Genomic DNA, 16,652 nt, shown 5'->3' on the forward strand with positions numbered 1-16,652 from the left:
TTTTTAACAAGCTCTACTACAGTTGGTTCTGACATAGCTTATTATTTGGGATTCATTAAAGTGAAAACACTCATGAAAATTGTATGTGGCCGGGTTGAAGGGAAGAGGAATTGTGGTTTCCTCAACTGCCTTGGTGTTCTGGTGAGCAGTGGGGAATATGTTGTTACTCTCCTGAGTTTTGGTAAGAAACAACAGCGCAAACACTATGATCCTGAATTTTTTTCTGCCCCATCATTGCAGGGAAAGAAACTTTCCCAGTAATTTACATCTTTATCCATATGCATGAGAATTTCATTATAACCTCCTTCATTTTAAAGTAAGAATATTAGGAGGAAAGGGACACAGAATTAGTTTCAATTGAGGGATCTTAGCAAGGCAGAAGGATGTAGCAAAAAGTTTTGTCATGGAAGTGGCTATGCTAGTTTTGTGACTCTGGAAATTACTTAACCCTTGTGAGCCTCCGTATCTCTATCAGTAAAATGGGATTTGGGTGATGACAGTTAAATAATACAGCTTTTATAACATCCTTGCACTGATAGGGTCTGAGTAAGTGGTAGCTCCTGCTAGTTGTATTTATGCTTTTTTATTCCTAAAAGAATACCTAGTTTCTTGGGGGATATTGGTTAGTTTTGATGTAGTTCATTACAAGCCCATAGTGGCTGATGAGCTGGGTGACTGTGTACTTGCCTCCTGATAGGGTCCCTGTCCCTGTGGTCCACTGCTGCTGCTGCTTGATAGAAATGCGAGTATCATCAGGTTGGAACAACAGAGCCAAGCTGGAGGAACCCAGGCCAGCCGGAAGTGTTTGAAATGCTCCTTTGTGCTTGTAGTAGGGTGGGTGAGAGAGGAGCTTTGAGGAGCATAATTTGGCCAAAGTATTGTCATTTTATGTCTGGGGTCTTATTTTAATGCTTTCCATTTTGCTTGTTTTTGTTCTTTTAAAAATTACTAAGTACTTATTGTCTGCATACAGAGTATAAACACATTTAAGTATTGATGCTCAGATGGCAGTAATTTTCCTCTGAGGGGAAACCCAAGGTGTGCCAGGGCCACTCAAAAGAATACTTTTGTGTTTCTGAGGTATTTTTAGAAAGATCTAAATAAACAGGACAGAATTAGGAAGTATTTAGAGTTCTGTGATTTAATTAAATATAGAATTTATTTATTAAAACTTTATCTGGACTCTCTGGAGAGGAGGTACTTCTAGTATTTTAGTTTTAGATAAGTTCATACCAAAGACAGCAAAAACGAATAAGCATTATAATGGTAGTATGTTCGATTTGAGTTACTATATTCAAGTAGCCTTTGGATTTTATGTTAAATTTTAAAAATTACTTTTCTCTGTGTCTGTAAAGTCCTTTTATTAAGAGTCCCCTCGCTGTATAGTCACTGTGGTTTGTGATAAGACTGGGGCTGTTCCTCTTTTTTATGGTGAGTATAACTTCCTTTGAATCTGCTCCCAGTCCCGCTCCTGGAGTGCAGGGGCTTCGGAGGAGGAAAGATCGCTTCACTCTAAACATGGGTTTGTGTTCAAGCTACAAACCCCTGCAGTGTTACTTGTCACATACACAGAGCCCTTCCTGAACCTCGGCACAGCACACTTGTAATTAATCTATTTTAGCACTAGGTGGCTTTTTCTTTTTTTCTCCAGTAGGTTTTACCTTTGTCTCCTAAGTAATTTAAAAGGGATCTTAAAACAGACAAACTTACATTTGAGCTAAAGTCTGTAGAATTAAGAATATGTTTATAACTGGTTATTTTAAAATGAGTATATATATAAAGTTGAAATATCTATTGAGCCATCATTATATACTAGACAATCTTAATACTGTAAGCATATGTAGATGATTCACTGATTCCATGAATATGCACTGAATGCTTACTATGGTCTTATTTTTCTAGTAATTGGAGATACAGAGGCTAATAAGATATGATTCCTGCTGTTACAAATTCACAAGCCTAATAGGGGGAGAAAAAATAAATATAGAAGCACTTTAATATGAATTGTGTCACTAATATGTCACCCCAGAATGCTGGGGAGCACAGAGTGGCTCACAAGAATTTGAGGGAGGAGTAGAGACTTCCTGCAGGAAGGGGCCTTAGAATGGAGCTTCAAAAAACTTTTTGAGCCGTGCGTGGTGGCGCACACCTGTAATCCCAGCACTCGGGAGGCTGAGGCAGGAAGATCGCTGTGAATTCAAGACCAGCCTGGGCTACATAGTGAGTTCCAGGTCAGGTCTCAACTATATAGTGAGACCCTGTCTCAAAACAACAACAACAAAACAAAAACAAAAAGCAACTTTTTGATAGCCAGAAAATATATTTTAGCATTTAGTATGTGCCAAAGCAAGACTGATAGGCTTGTAAGGGCAGAACGTCTCTCCAGATGGAGGACTCATTGAGGCAACTGCAAGTATTTCCGGAGGGTTTATGCAAAGGATACTTGGGCCAATAAACATGAGTTCCTTCTTAATTCAAGGTAGTTGGTGCTAAGTCAATGTAATACTTATGATACAAACAAAAAGCTGTGATTTAATGAGGGTCTGGACAATTAATTTTTAAAAACAAAAATCTTATCAGATTTTTTACTTTATGGAGAAATAAAACAATTTCATAACCACATAATAAAAGAATGACAATAGACTGTCATTACCTTCAAAGTTACTCAGAGTACAAGATACAGACAATAAAGGTTCTCTCTTACAAAGAAGAAACAGAAAATAGCACAAAACTTTCTTTTCAATGAACTAAGAGAAATTAGTAGTACAAATTGAGCAAATTAGCATACATATTAAAATGTTTTGAAACAATGGAGTGTGGGAGTAATTTGAGAATTTCAACTTCTCCCTACTTCCTATTCATCTGTCTTCTATTTTGATGTATAGTTTGAGTTTCTCTATCAGAGATTTGTGGTTGTCAGAAGTGACTTGAGCTAGCTTAAGCAAAAGATAAATTAATTGGAAATATATTGGGCAGCTGACAAATTAATAGGATAGCTTAGAAAATGGAGGCCCTTAACTTTTTGTTGCTGTGATAAATTACTTGAGAAAGCTAAAGGAAGAAACAGTTATTTTAGTTCACCATTTTAGAGATTTCTGTCGAAGATTGGCTGGCTTCATTGCTTTAGGCCTGCGATGAGGCAGAACATCATGCCAGGGAGCTTTTGGTGGAGTCAGGAAGCTGATTGGCAGGCAGGAAAGAAAGAGCCAGGAAAGGACCCGGGATGAGTTATACTAAGACAACCCCCTAATAACCTACTTCCTCCAGTGAGGCTGCACTTCCTGAAGTTTCCACCATGTCCCCAAAATGCTATCACATAAATCTGTCCGTGGATTAGCTCTGTTGATGGGGTCAGAGTCCTCATGATCCAATCACTTCTGAAAGACCCCCACCTCTGATTATTGCTACATTGGGGAACACGCTTTCAACACATGAGCCCTTCGGGGATATTTCAGGTCCAAACTAGCCTAGCAAACACTGCTGCTCCTGGACTCCTGTAGGAGTGCTGCTATGGAAAATGTGTTCATGTCCTCAAGAGTCAGTCAGCATCCAGGGGACAGAATCTAGTTCATCCTAACTACAACATCAGGGAGGGGACCTGTGGCTGGAGGACAAAACCTGCCCCCAAGACTTACTCAGGGAGTTTTGTGTTTTCTAACTCTGAAAGCAGTTAGGGAGTGTAGTATAGGTAGTAGGTGGGAGGTGAACCTCTCAAACTATGGAAATAGTTTAAGAACACCCCCATAAATGCTAGATTCTGAGTCTGTGGAGGTAGCTTCAATCTTACCTGTAGGCAAGCTACACCAAAGTGTGGTCCTTAAAGAGGCAAAACACTTGCCTGGCTCACCCCTCTGCTTCTTCTTTTCCCATGCCCGCGGATCTTCCCTCACTCTTCTACCCCCTTGCAGCAGATTAGCAGATTTTTCTCTGTTCACCGCACAGAACTTTTCTTCCTTGTCATTGCAGCTCCCTATCACCTCCCTCAGCCAACAAGAACTAATAAATTACTCCTGGGCCTCAAGAACACTGTGTGCCTGTCTTAGTTACTTTATTCATTGCAGAGACAAAATACCGAACACCCAAAGTTAGAGGAGGAAAGGTACACAATAAAAGCAAGCAAGCCACCAACCACAAGTAACTAGCACCAAGCTTCTCTCTGCCCCTTATATTGTAGCCAGGCTACCTGCCCCTGGGTCAGATAGCACTCACACCCTTAATCCTAGTACTGCACCAGGAATCAGTCACACACTCCAGATCCAGCCACTTCTGAGAAAGACCCACCTATGACTGAATGAGCCTTTAGGCAATAAAAGCAAGCAAGCCACCAACCACAAGTAACTAGCACCAAGCTTCTCTCTGCCCCTTATATTGTAGCCAGGCTACCTGCCCCTGGGTCAGATAGCACTCACACCCTTAATCCTAGTACTGCACCAGGAATCAGTCACACACTCCAGATCCAGCCACTTCTGAGAAAGACCCACCTATGACTGAATGAGCCTTTAGGAGGACATCTAAATACAAGACATAAACTGGGCGTGGTGGCGCACGCCTGCAATCCAAGCACTCAGGAGGCTGAGGCAAGAGGATCGCTGTGAGTTCGAGACCAGCCGGGGCTACACAGTAAGTTCCTGGTCAGTCTCAGCTACATAGTGAGACCCTGTCTCAAAAACAACAACAACAAAATAAATAAATACAAGACATAACAGTGCCTTTAATAGAGCATTTACCATGCAGTGAAATTTGGGTAGCTGTGTACACATTGGTCTTTTGGACCAGATCATAATATCCTAAGGCCAAGGACCAGCTTATTCACATCTTTGTATTTATAGCTGTAGTGTTTTCTTGAGCTCAATGTTTCCTTAAAGGTTAAGCTTATATTCAACATATTGGTTTATATTGATAATATCTCTGTGTGTGTGTGTGTGTATGTGTATGTATGTATGTGTGGTGCTGGAGATTGAACCCAGGGTCATTGCACTGAGCTGCATCCCCAACCTGATGTAGGGTCTCTCTAAATCACTAAATTTCCCAGACTGGGATTACAAGCCTGTGCCACCATGCCTGGCCTTAGGTATTTCTAAGTAAGCAATACAAAGTTAAACTTTAGACAAGTTTAAACTTATTCATCACATATTTCAGTTTGAGAGTCTAAGTTAAATAGATAATGGTATACTTGCATTTGTTTTCTAGAGTAGATTGGTCCAGAAGTTAAAATTTGATACCCATTTATAAGACTATATGATGGAGGGCTGGGGATTTAGCTCAGCGGTTCTGTGGCCTGTCTTGCAAGTGCAAGGACCCGAGTTCAATCCCCGGTACCAAAAAAAAAAAAGACTATATGATGAAAGGATTGAGAATCTTGGAAATCTCATCCTCTCATCTCCACCTAAAAGTCTTCCCTTTTTTTTTTTTTTTTTTTTTTGTGGTACCAGGGATCGAACTCAGGACCTTGTGCTTACAAAGCAGGCATGGCACCACTGAGCTAAATTCCAGCATTTAAGTCTTCCATTTTAAATAATGATTCCTAGGGGAAAGAGAGTGAGAAAATTTATTCCTGTGTGTTTTTGGTTTAACAGTAGAGATTCCTATTGGCTTTTTAAAAAAGTGTGTGTATTGCATACAAGTGTACCCTTAAGTCTCCGATGCCCGGATTGTCACTTGGTTCACGCAGAAGACCTAGCCTTATATAAGACTTCAAAAGCAGACTAGTATTTTTCAGGTACATGTCATGGGTTCTCCAGGTCTCTTCTAAACATTGTATTCAGGGTATCTGCTTCTTTGAACAGGGCATTCTACTCCCTGGAAAAATTTCAAGTTCTGCCAGAATCAGAAGGGTTGGTTGCTTGCATTTAATGAGGCCACTGGCACACTCAGCAAATTCTTTAGCCTTTAGAAAAGAAAGGTAGAAACCACAGAATTGTTTGTTGCTGTAGTTAAAAGCTCTGTTATAAAGCGAGAGGATGTTATTCTACTCTAGACAATGACATTTTTAAATACACTGGAAGGTTTTGGATTACATATAGCTGGCAGAGATGTGATGCGAGGGATTTCTTTTGCAGTTAGTGGTATCTTTGGGAAATGAGCCACTGGCCTGCAGACCCTAAAGCACCAGCATTAGCAGCAGAGGGGAGAGTAAAGCCCTTGTATTTTAGGGAATTAAAAGGTGCATGGAATTACCTGAAATTCAGAGACTGGCTTGGTGGTGAGACTGTTCCAGAGAGTAATGCTTTACTTTCTCTACTAGTCAGCAAGTAGGCAGAGAGAATGTATGTATATTCTATTTTCAGAAATTAACAAGCACATGGTGCAGTGCCTGTCTTCAAAGTCCATATTACTTGAGCAGGGCAGATTAAATGACAGCATCTTAGATTAAATGACTACTGTAAAATACTAGGCAGTTGATATTAAAGTGCTAAGTTTTGGGTGCATCAGAGCTTCATTGCAGTGGCAGTTGGGGCAGGGGAAGGTATTCCCGAGGAGGTAACTGAAGGGGTAAATTCACTGGATGGACTTTATTTTTTTATGTTTGTTGGTGGGGTGTGAGGTTAGAGATCAGAGGTTGCTGGGATACTGAGGGCACCACCAAGACCATTCACATCTAAAGGAAGGGGCCGACTATAGACAGCTTTGAAAACCAAATTCTGACCTTGACCTTATAGCTCAAATAGTTACATGCAAGGGAGGGGTGTTCTAGGACAAGGGATTCCCCACTGTGTGTGAGAGATGATAGCGGGGTCACCATTTAATGACCTCTGGGGTTTGAATCTACAGGACATTTCTAGCCTGGTCTGTTGGCTGGTGGCAGATGCAGGATCTGCTCCCTGAGAGTTAGAGCGGGTGTAGCAAAGGAGCAGTTCACCAGGTCCTTTGTCATGCTCCTTACCTTCCCCAGAAAACTTACTTTATTTTACCTTGAATTCATTCTCCTTAAACATTTAGGACCTTTGTTATTGCAACTATGGAGTAAGAAAGAAAGTCTTGTTCGGGTCACATTACCTGCAAGCCTCTGGACATTCACAAAAAGGTAACAGCCTAGACTGTAACGGACGTTTTCATTGCTTCCGAAGCAAGCCAGAAGCAGTCGTGCTCAGCAAGAGAGAAGCAGGATTCTCTATACTGACATATGACACTCGATTCTGTAAAAGCAAAAGGAACCAATTAGGTGAAGTGATTTGTAGTCAATCTAAGGCAGAAATGTTGAGTCCCCAAAGTAGATTTCTGAATGCCACCCTTGTTGACTGCAGAAAAAACAGATCTCCGCTTTCCTTCTAGGAAGGGGCGCTGGAGCTGCATGTGCCCCTCCTAGTAGAGTCTCTTCCCCCAGAGAGCTGGCTTTTTCTCCTGCACACTAGAGCTATGGGAATGGTAATCCTCAGACAAGGTTCTGGCTTGAAAGAGGTAGGCTAACTGTAAGTTAACCTGCTAAGATAAAAGGGCCTCATATGGAAAGAGGCTTTATGAAGACCTTGCAGCAAGTGCATTGTACATATTGCACACTGTTGAGTCAGCAGAATCTTCAGGAGGCTGTGGGCCCCCAAAATGAGCAGTGCTGTGGTGTCCCTGGGTCCAAGCCAGGCCTTGCAAGGAGCCTTCTGGGTGGTAGCGTTGTCTGGGGGCCTTCTGGGTATTTTCACAGCTCTCACTCCCAGTTATGAGCTGCCATTAAAGAAAACAGCATTTCCCCTCATGCTGTACGTCTACTTCCAATTTCTCATTTGTTTAGAATATGTGCCCTAAAGTTTGCTAAAGAAAATAGACTCAGTTGGTGTTCCGGAACTCCCAGGGAAGGATTAGGTACATGAGGAATGGAACAGGGTATCTCTCTGGTTTTTGATATGTGACTTACGAATCCAGAGCCCTGTGATGAGCAATTTTCCTTGTCCTTCAGGTGAGAAGTCTGATTGCTTTTTGTGTCAGTGCTGGGAGAGCCCATTTGGCTGTCTCTTGGCTTTGGGGGAAAGGTTGAAAACCAGCCCTGTCTGTCTGCAGTGTCTTTTTTCATTATCTGTGCAGCTCTCCTGCCTTTCTTCACCCAGAAGTGGTGGCTACAGTAGGAATTAAGATGAACATGAGGATCACCAAGTGTGCACAAAAAAAGGTCTTAAATGATCATTGACATGTCATTGAATACCATGCTGTCAGTCTGGGTGGATGTGTGAATGCACACATGAGCATGTATCTTAAGTATGTTTGTGTGAAGTACATTAGTTCTTTCATAACGTTGAGGGAAGATGGTTAAAGATGGCATGTCTTTGGTGTCCCCTGTACACTGGCTTCTTCAACAGCTGCCCGCTGTGTGGTGTTGTATGGCCTCGAGCTCCTGGATCCACTGTCATTTGGAAGGCCATGGGATAAAGCATGGGAAAGTAATTTGTATCAGTGTTATAGTGACTGAGTGGCTTAGCACAGGGATCCATTCTGAGCTCTGTGTTGAAAGCATATTCTCCTTTATGTGTATGTGCATTTGTATGTGCATATATACTTTAATTTTGTTGGTAGTTTTCTCCTTATCATTTATTGTTCTTGGCCAGGTGACTAGATGGTATCACCTAAAGTTGTAACATGCTGCCATGTGCCTTCCTGAATCAGATCTATTTTAAGAAAGCACCACACTTTCTTTTATTGAAGCAGATAGGCCCTTGACTCCTCTCTTGCTCTGATGTGGTAGGAGGGGTGGAAATGAAAGTACGGAAATGTGTTTTATGGGTTTTTTTTCTTCCACATGCATGGCTCTCTCTCTAGCTTTGGGCTTCCAAGATTTGGCTGTACCTTAAAATCATTTGAAGAACTTGATAAAATGCAGATGCCCAGGTCCTACTTCCCAGAGATTCTGACTGAGCCTGGGTTGTAGGATTTTAAAAGTTTCCCGGATATTTTTAATTATACCTTGTCTCTCTTTAGTTTGACAACTGTGAAAGTAGAAGGCAGTTCAGAATTTGACTTTGGCTGTAAGCCATCCATGACTCCTAATTTTAGCCTTAGACTTTCAGATATATGGATGTGGAGGATGAGGCCCAAAAAGGGGTGAGAAGTTGGCTGAAAAAGAGAAGGCTGACAAACAGTCTCTTATGAATTGGAACAGTAGTTTTAAAGTGGTCTACATCCAATATGTCATTCACACTTGGTTTGTATTCATCTTTAATATGACAGTCACAACTACATTATTTACAATTTATAAGATAAATATTTTAGCCTGTAATCCCAGCACTTGGGACGCACTGTGAGTTCGAGACCAGCCTGGGCTACATAGTGAGTTCCAGGTCAGTCTCAACTACATAGTGAGATGCTGTCTCAAAAAATAAAAATATAAATAAAAAAATAAATAAATATTCTAGTTATCAAAGTCTTTTTTTCTCCTTGGGACAGACGTGCATACCTATGATATAGGTGATCCTACATGTAGACACCAGGAAAAAAATCAAGTGCATCACCATCGTACAGTCCTTGGTATACCTAGCCATTTACTAGTAGCTTTAGCCTTGTGGGAAATGGATAACAAATTTGGGCAGAAATTTCAAATGACCAAAGTGGAACAATTGCTGAAAATTTTTACTGTTCTTCTAATAGAATTGTCTTTGGGAAAATAATTTTCATTTTTTAAAAAAATATGACTTTCCAAAGTAAATTAAGTTATTTTTGCCAAAAAGAGCCTTGAACTTGGTGCCCACCCAGTCTGAGCAGAGCAGGAAGACAGGCTGGCCCCGAGTGCCGGAAATTCCCATGGATGGTGGTGTGGAATCAGTGTTATTGAAGTGGTATCTTATGTTCGCTCAGTGGCTGTAGGACTGAGGGCTGTGTCAAGTTTAATTGGAAGAGGAAGCACACTCTGGTTTGTGTGTGAGCAGATAAACTGAAGCTGAAAGGCCAGTGCTTGGCAGAGGCCCAAAATCCAGAACCCCAGCTCCACACTGTAACATGAGACTTGAGAAACCTTCCAGTGAGCTTGCTCTGTCCTGTGCTGGGAAATTCTTTTGCTAATATATGATCTGGCAAAGTGACCATTCCTTTTATATATTTTGAGAACTGGCTCTCTTCCCATTTTAGTTTTCCTTTGCTGGGCCCCTGTCCATCTCCCTCCTTTCTATCCCTCACCTTCACCTTTTCGGAATTTGTGACTTGTTAATTTTTATAGGGACCTGAATTTTGTTGGAACTGGGCTGTGTGAAAGCATTCATGCCTTTGTTCAGCATGCCTTCACTGTGACTGACCTTATGGGTCATGTTGGTGGGCGGTAGGGGCCTTGTGATAGTTCTGAATTATATGAATCAGAAAGACAAGAGCCGCCACCACGAGCTGAGATGTGGGAGAACGCTTCGCGGTCTTTCCTGAGTCACACAGGAAGGAGGGGGCGCTTGGTTGGCACTAATATACACGTTACTTTCTTTCTGCCAGCTCCGCCTCCTGTCTGTCACAGTCCTAGCAGTCCCATCCAGATTCTAGAAGACCCCGACTGGTTTTTCTCAGACCTTCAGCTCTATTCTGGGAGGAACGAAGCATCTGCTTTGACTGTGGAGGCAAACAGTAACATCAGGGAAAAAGTTGGTAAGTCCTTTCATTAGCACTTGTACTGGCAAAACAAAATGACCTTATGTCTCTCATTTTTTTTGGCTCTCTCTTTATCTATGGGAGCTTTGCTTTCACAGTTTGTTACTTGAGGTCAGCTGTGGTTGGAAATATAATGAAAAATACCAGGAATAAATAGTTTATAACTTTTAAATAACACCATTGCCATATATTGTTATAATTGTTTTCTTTATCATTTACTGTTAATTTCTTTCTTTTCTTTTGTGTGTGTGTGTGTGTGTGTGTGTGTGGTACCAGGGATCAAACTCTGGACCTTGCGCTTGCGAGGCTGGCATGGTGCTAAATCCCTGGCCCACTGTTAATTTCTTAGTGTGCTTAATTTATAAATTAAACATCACCATAGGTATGTAGAAGAAACAGCATGTGCGGGCTTTGGTACTACCCCTGGTTTCAGGTGCCCACAAGAGTTCTTAGCATAGATCCCCTGAGGGGAGGGAGCCATTGTAATTCAAATTTGTCTTCATTTTCTGTCCTCATTTTAACAATCAGCATATTGAATGATGGGTTTTCTCTTTGCTGGTAGGTGCCATATTTGTATTCATGCTGGGGTGTGATATTACTAAGGCTGTGTGCTCTAATATGCGGCTCCCTTTTCAAGAGTGGTATCTGTGTAGGAGCTTTGGAATTACATCAGTTAGTCCCTAATTGTTCTCTAATTTAAAAATACTTTTTACTTTTTCTCAGAATCTTTTGTTTCTGTTTTCTTTTTCTGCTTCATTTTTATTTCTTTTTGCAAGTAGTTCACAAGTGCAGAAGAAATAACTCAAAACTATAGTAGGGAAGGAGCTACCTCTTATGTAAAAACATCCTATTTTTGAAGGCTTTTTTTGGTGGAGGACTTAACCCAGGACCTTCGCTCTGAGCTACGCCTCTTTCTCCCTTTTTTAAATTTTTTATTTTGAGACAAGAGTCTCTTTAAGTTGCCCAAGCTAGGCTCAAACATGTTATACTCCTGACTTAGTCTCCCAGAGTGCTTGAATTGTAGGCATGCACCACCATGCCTGGCTTTTTGAGACTGGTAAAACTATGAGGAAATCCTTAAAACCATTTTATAACTCTTGCCAAAGTTTGCTAGTTCGTCTCTTACTTCAGTGAAGAAGGAATTCAGTAGTTTTTATGCTTGTTGAGACCCATTCCTTTTATTTTTCATCCAAAGAAACAATTTTCCCATTGAAATTATATTGTTATTTTATTAAAATCTTTATTTTCTATTCTTATTTAAATGTGCTCATTCCATGAAGCCCTTCAGATCTGTTCTGTCCTCTTTAGTGCTGAAACACTAACAGCTATCGATGTGCTTAAAATATAAACGTTTGCAGTCCATTTTTATTGAGTGAGTGAGTAGAGCAGTCCAACCCACACTCATCTTTTTCCTTGGGTTGCTCATTGTTCATTACATTTATTTGGTAATTTGTCACATGTGGCCTTTTGGTAATCTGTTTTTATTGCTACACTTTGAGTTTACATCTCACTGGTCCTATATAGTCTCTAAAGGTAAGGAATGTTTGACTGTATATACACTTCCATAAGGCAGATATTTAGTCTCCCCACTTTTCAGAAGAGAGAAGCTCAGAGAAGCCCAATAATTTGACCAAGGTCAGAGATGAATTTTTTTCGCCAAGGACAGGGAGAGTCATATGACTGAAGTATAGCTTCAGAATCCAGCATGTACCCTGCTTGAATTTTCCTTGGAAGATGCCTCCTGGTGTAGGGCAGTGCTCTAGGCATCAGGAACACAACCCACAGATATGACAGACAATGCTTTCTGCCTCTGAAGCTTGAATTCTAGTAGCGGAAGATAAGTAATAAATACAGTGTGACTGGGAAGGAGAAGAGGCCTGAGGCAAAAGGTTTTAAGAGGCTATATACATCTCAGCATTTGTCAAGGGGCCACACTGAGGCATGGCCAAGGGCATGCAAGAACAGGTGGACGGGAGATCACATTGGAGCAGAAGTGAGAGCTTGCAGTAAATTTCTTAATGAAAATTGGAGAACCCACAGAGAGTTTCTGTCTTTTGCTATTACAAAGACACTAAAATGTCATTTATTGTCATATTTTCTCATTTTAATTCTAAAGAAGAGGAATATAATCCTTGATAACCATTGCCAAAAAAGACAGTTGTAAACCTAATAACAAGTGTCTGCATAAAAACATACATAGTTGTGCTAGCATGTATGTACAAGTCATATGCATATATCTTATGAGCAGTTCTACATTTATTTCTATTTTTCACTTTTTCATTTCTCTGTGGCCTGAAAAAAAACTAGCTTGACAGTTGATTAAATATGAGAAGCAAAGGAGAGAAAGGGCAAAAAGTGACTATGAAATTTCTATCTGTGTGACTCATAGGATGAGGATGCCATTTATAAGAAAGAAGATAGATATGCTTAGGGAAGAAAGATGGTGTTTGGGAAAAATATGTGCTCTCTGTGTCTATAAAAAACAGAGCTACCATTTAATGGCACTGTAAAGGTTCAGGGTGTCTGGAGATGCTGTTGGTCAGCTCCTCTTACTCAAGGAGAGAATACTCAGGCTCAGAATAACGTTAGGCCAATAGTAAGTGGGGGTGGAGCTTTCACACCACCGTGCCACATGCTATCTTTAATCATTGCTTAATAGTATTGTTATGAAATGGGTTAGGTATTCCATTTCATGTGTCCTGTGTAAGTATTCTTGTACTGGTTAAGTATTTGAGACCAGCGTTGTGCCGAGTGCCAGGGCGACACAGATGAGAAGACTGATCTGGCTGTTGTACAGTTTGGAGTCTGGTGTAAATAAATAATTGCCACTTACTATGATTATTGCTTCAGTAGCAACATGTACAACTGGGTTGAGGACATTGGAGACGAAGAGTCATGCCTGCTGTTGTAGTAGGGAAGGTAGCTTTGGCACTTAAAGGATGGAGTCTCCCCAGAGACATAATGAGGTGCATATTTCTGGAAAGAGGGAAGGATGCCACAAAGGCCCAGAGGCTAGAGAAAGCCAGCACATCCTGCAAACTGTACATTCCTAGGAACTGCTGGAGCTTAAACTCAGAGGTTACCAGGGGTGACATGAAGTGTTGCCAGATAGGTAGACAGTCTGTGACGGAATGTCAGCATTCTTGTGTAATTGATAATTGATGAATTTTGTGCAGATAAATGATATAATTAGATTTTCCTGTTGGAACAATTTTTCAAAGTAGTGTGGAAGATAAGTTGAGTCTGAATAGTGGGTTTGGAAATTGGAATGAGGCTAGAGTCAGGGGCATCAATAAGAACACTGTGGAAGTGATCTGGGTATGAGATGCCACTGAATGAGCCTAGAGTTGGAGTCCCTACCTGTGCGGGCTGTGTGGGTTACCTTCTCAGCCTCTCTTCTTCTATAAGGTGGGGGAGTTAATACCTCTTTATAGGACTGCATGGAGAAAAATGAAATAACATATGGGAAGAATTTAGTGTAATACCTAGAGCATCATATACACTTTAAAAATAGTTCCTGTGATTATATTATAATTATGAATAATGATAGTTCAAGATGGACATGGGAGTAAAGAAGAGGACTGGCAGTGATATTTAAGAGGTAGAATTAACAGATAGTAACTAACTGGGTATTGGAGAGAAGGAGAGGAGGGAATTTTGGAAAACTGTCCTGTTTCTGGCTTGAGAAGAAGTAGCTGAGATGGGGCTCAAGAGTTGGACTGTGTAAGCATTGGGGGTAAGGAAGATGTGTTAAGGTAGAATGCCTTAAGAGCTATTGGCTGCCATTGTAGATGTGGATTTCAAGACGAGTTGAAGACAAGAGTAGAGATTCTGTTGAGTGAGGGTAGAGGAGCACTCAGAACAGAGCTGGGCTGAAATACAGCATTTGAGAGGCAAGTGGAGAAACAGGAGCCAGAGAAGATGGGTATAGAGGCAGGAGGAGAGGTGACTTGGACACTGACTTAGGAGGGAGTTTCAAGAAGAGAGTGATCAACCATGTTGAACGCTTCAGAAAGGTTAAGTGTATAATATGAGTCGGAAAACTCTTGTTGGATTTGGTAGCCGATCAGGGCAGTGGATGGAGCATTCGGAACACAAAGACAGTAAGCATGTGTTGCTTACTGAAGCTGATCAGAAGAGAAGGAAGGAGATTAGGAGATTGTAGGGTGACAATCAGAGGTCTTTGTGTTTGATTTTGATGGCTATGTTTATGTGATGAAAAGAAAGGGCAGTTGGAGAGGATAAAGGAAAGGGAAAGGCTGAAGGATGGAGGAAGTCTTGGAGGAGTGGGAGGAGAGGGAATGGAGAGTAGAGTGAGTTGGAGAAACACATCTGTGAGACATTGCAGGATAGACGGAGGTAGTGGTGTGTCTGAAATTTTATCTTTAAGTGTTGCTGTAGTTATAATGCTCATTATTTACCACATACTGACAGACATGTATCTCCTGGGGAACAGCCTGATATCTTTTCTCTATGTTTATATTTTAGTTGAGGATCCTCTTTGTAACTTCCTCTCCCCGAACTTCCTGAGGATCTCAGAGGTGGAAATGAGAGGTTCCGAGGATGCGGCAGCTGGAACAGTATTACAGCGGCTGATCCAGGAACAACTGCGATATGGCACCCCAACTGAGAACATGAACTTGCTGGCCATTCAGCACCAGGCCACAGGGAGTGCAGGACCAGCCCACCCTACAAACAACTTTTCTTCCACGGAAAATCTCACTCAAGAAGACCCACAAATGGTCTACCAGTCAGCACGCCAGGAACCGCAGGGTCAAGAACACCAGGTGGACAACACGGTGATGGAGAAGCAGGTCCGCTCCACACAGCCACAGCAGAACAATGAGGAGCTGCCCACTTACGAGGAGGCCAAGGCCCAGTCACAGTTTTTCAGAGGGCAGCAGCAGCAGCAGCAACAGCAGCAGCAGCAGCAGCAGCAGGGGCCCACAGGCCACAGTTACTACATGGCTGGGGGCACCAGTCAGAAGTCTCGCACTGAGGGAAGGGCTACAGTGAGCCGTGCCAACAGTGGACAGGCGCATAAGGATGAGGCGCTGAAAGAACTGAAGCAGGGCCATGTCCGCTCCCTCAGTGAAAGGATCATGCAGCTGTCATTGGAGAGAAATGGTGCTAAGCAACACCTCCCTGGCTCAGGGACTGGAAAGGGGTTCAAAGCAGGAGGGGGACCCTCGCCAGCCCAGCCTGCTGGGAAAGTCCTGGACCCTCGAGGTCCTCCGCCTGAGTACCCCTTCAAGACCAAGCAAATGATGTCCCCAGCCAGCAAGAACCAGGATCATGGTCTTTTCTACAGTGACCAGCACCCTGGGATGCTCCATGATATGGTCAAGCCTTACCCTGCCCCTCAGCCTGCGAGAACAGAAGTGGCCGTCCTGAGGTACCAGCCACCACCAGAGTACGGCGTCACCAGGTGATTATCAAGCCTAGATGGTCAGCTTGGCTTTTTAAGCTGTCATGTTTTTAGCACTCACTGCTTTCAAGGCATGTTAAATTTTTGTCTTCAGATTTTTTTTTCTTGTGCATTATATCTAATAAGCCATTTTGGGGCCATGATTTGTCGAGTGAAGCAGAGTAGAAGGCACCTGGGGATTGATGAGTGGAGGAGAGGAGCCTCTGTTGTTGGTATCCTTGGGAGCTCTGCCTGGACACCTACAAGGTGTTTTCCTGGCGGGCTTTGTGGAGAAACCTCCATACTCCTGGAACATATTACCGTTTCATAGTCTTTCTTCACTGTAGATCTTAAAGGAAAACAGACTGCTAAAATGGAGGAGTGAAAGAGACGTCATTCACAGATGGGAAGCTAAAGCCTGGAGAGATTAATAAATGTCCACAGCACACAACTCAGATGCAGTTTGGGGCTAGAGTCAAGTATCCTGACCATCTTTTCACTGTCTCACCCTAATTCCTTTTACAGCCTTTTTATCATGTGGCTGGTTGATGGATTATGGGGTGTGTACTCTGTGCAGCCTGGTACTAGATTCACAAATAAAGATACAGTCCTTGCCCTCCAAGACTTACACCTTTGTCTCTGGGGAAACCATGTCTGAACAGATCACTGCTGTTACATTTATTTTTTAGGATAGAAATAT

At 42.0% G+C, this 16,652-nt stretch overlaps 1 protein-coding gene across 2 annotated transcripts in view; it reads left to right on the top strand.

Moving 5' to 3' along the window:
- Positions 1-16,652, top strand: part of Amotl1 (angiomotin like 1) — a 130,083-nt gene that overhangs the window by 39,160 nt on the left and 74,271 nt on the right. For both annotated transcript variants that reach the window (XM_010633655.2, XM_010633654.2), the window contains exons 2-3: positions 10,393-10,542; positions 15,034-15,973. In XM_010633655.2, coding sequence (XP_010631957.1) covers positions 15,093-15,973 — 881 coding nt within the window. In that variant the 5' untranslated portion in view covers positions 10,393-10,542; positions 15,034-15,092. The remainder of the gene's footprint in view (positions 1-10,392; positions 10,543-15,033; positions 15,974-16,652) is intronic.

Source organism: Fukomys damarensis, unplaced genomic scaffold (assembly GCF_012274545.1).
Source record: "Fukomys damarensis isolate Sample0158 unplaced genomic scaffold, DMR_v1.0_HiC HiC_scaffold_16, whole genome shotgun sequence".
Lineage (NCBI taxonomy): Eukaryota > Metazoa > Chordata > Mammalia > Rodentia > Bathyergidae > Fukomys > Fukomys damarensis.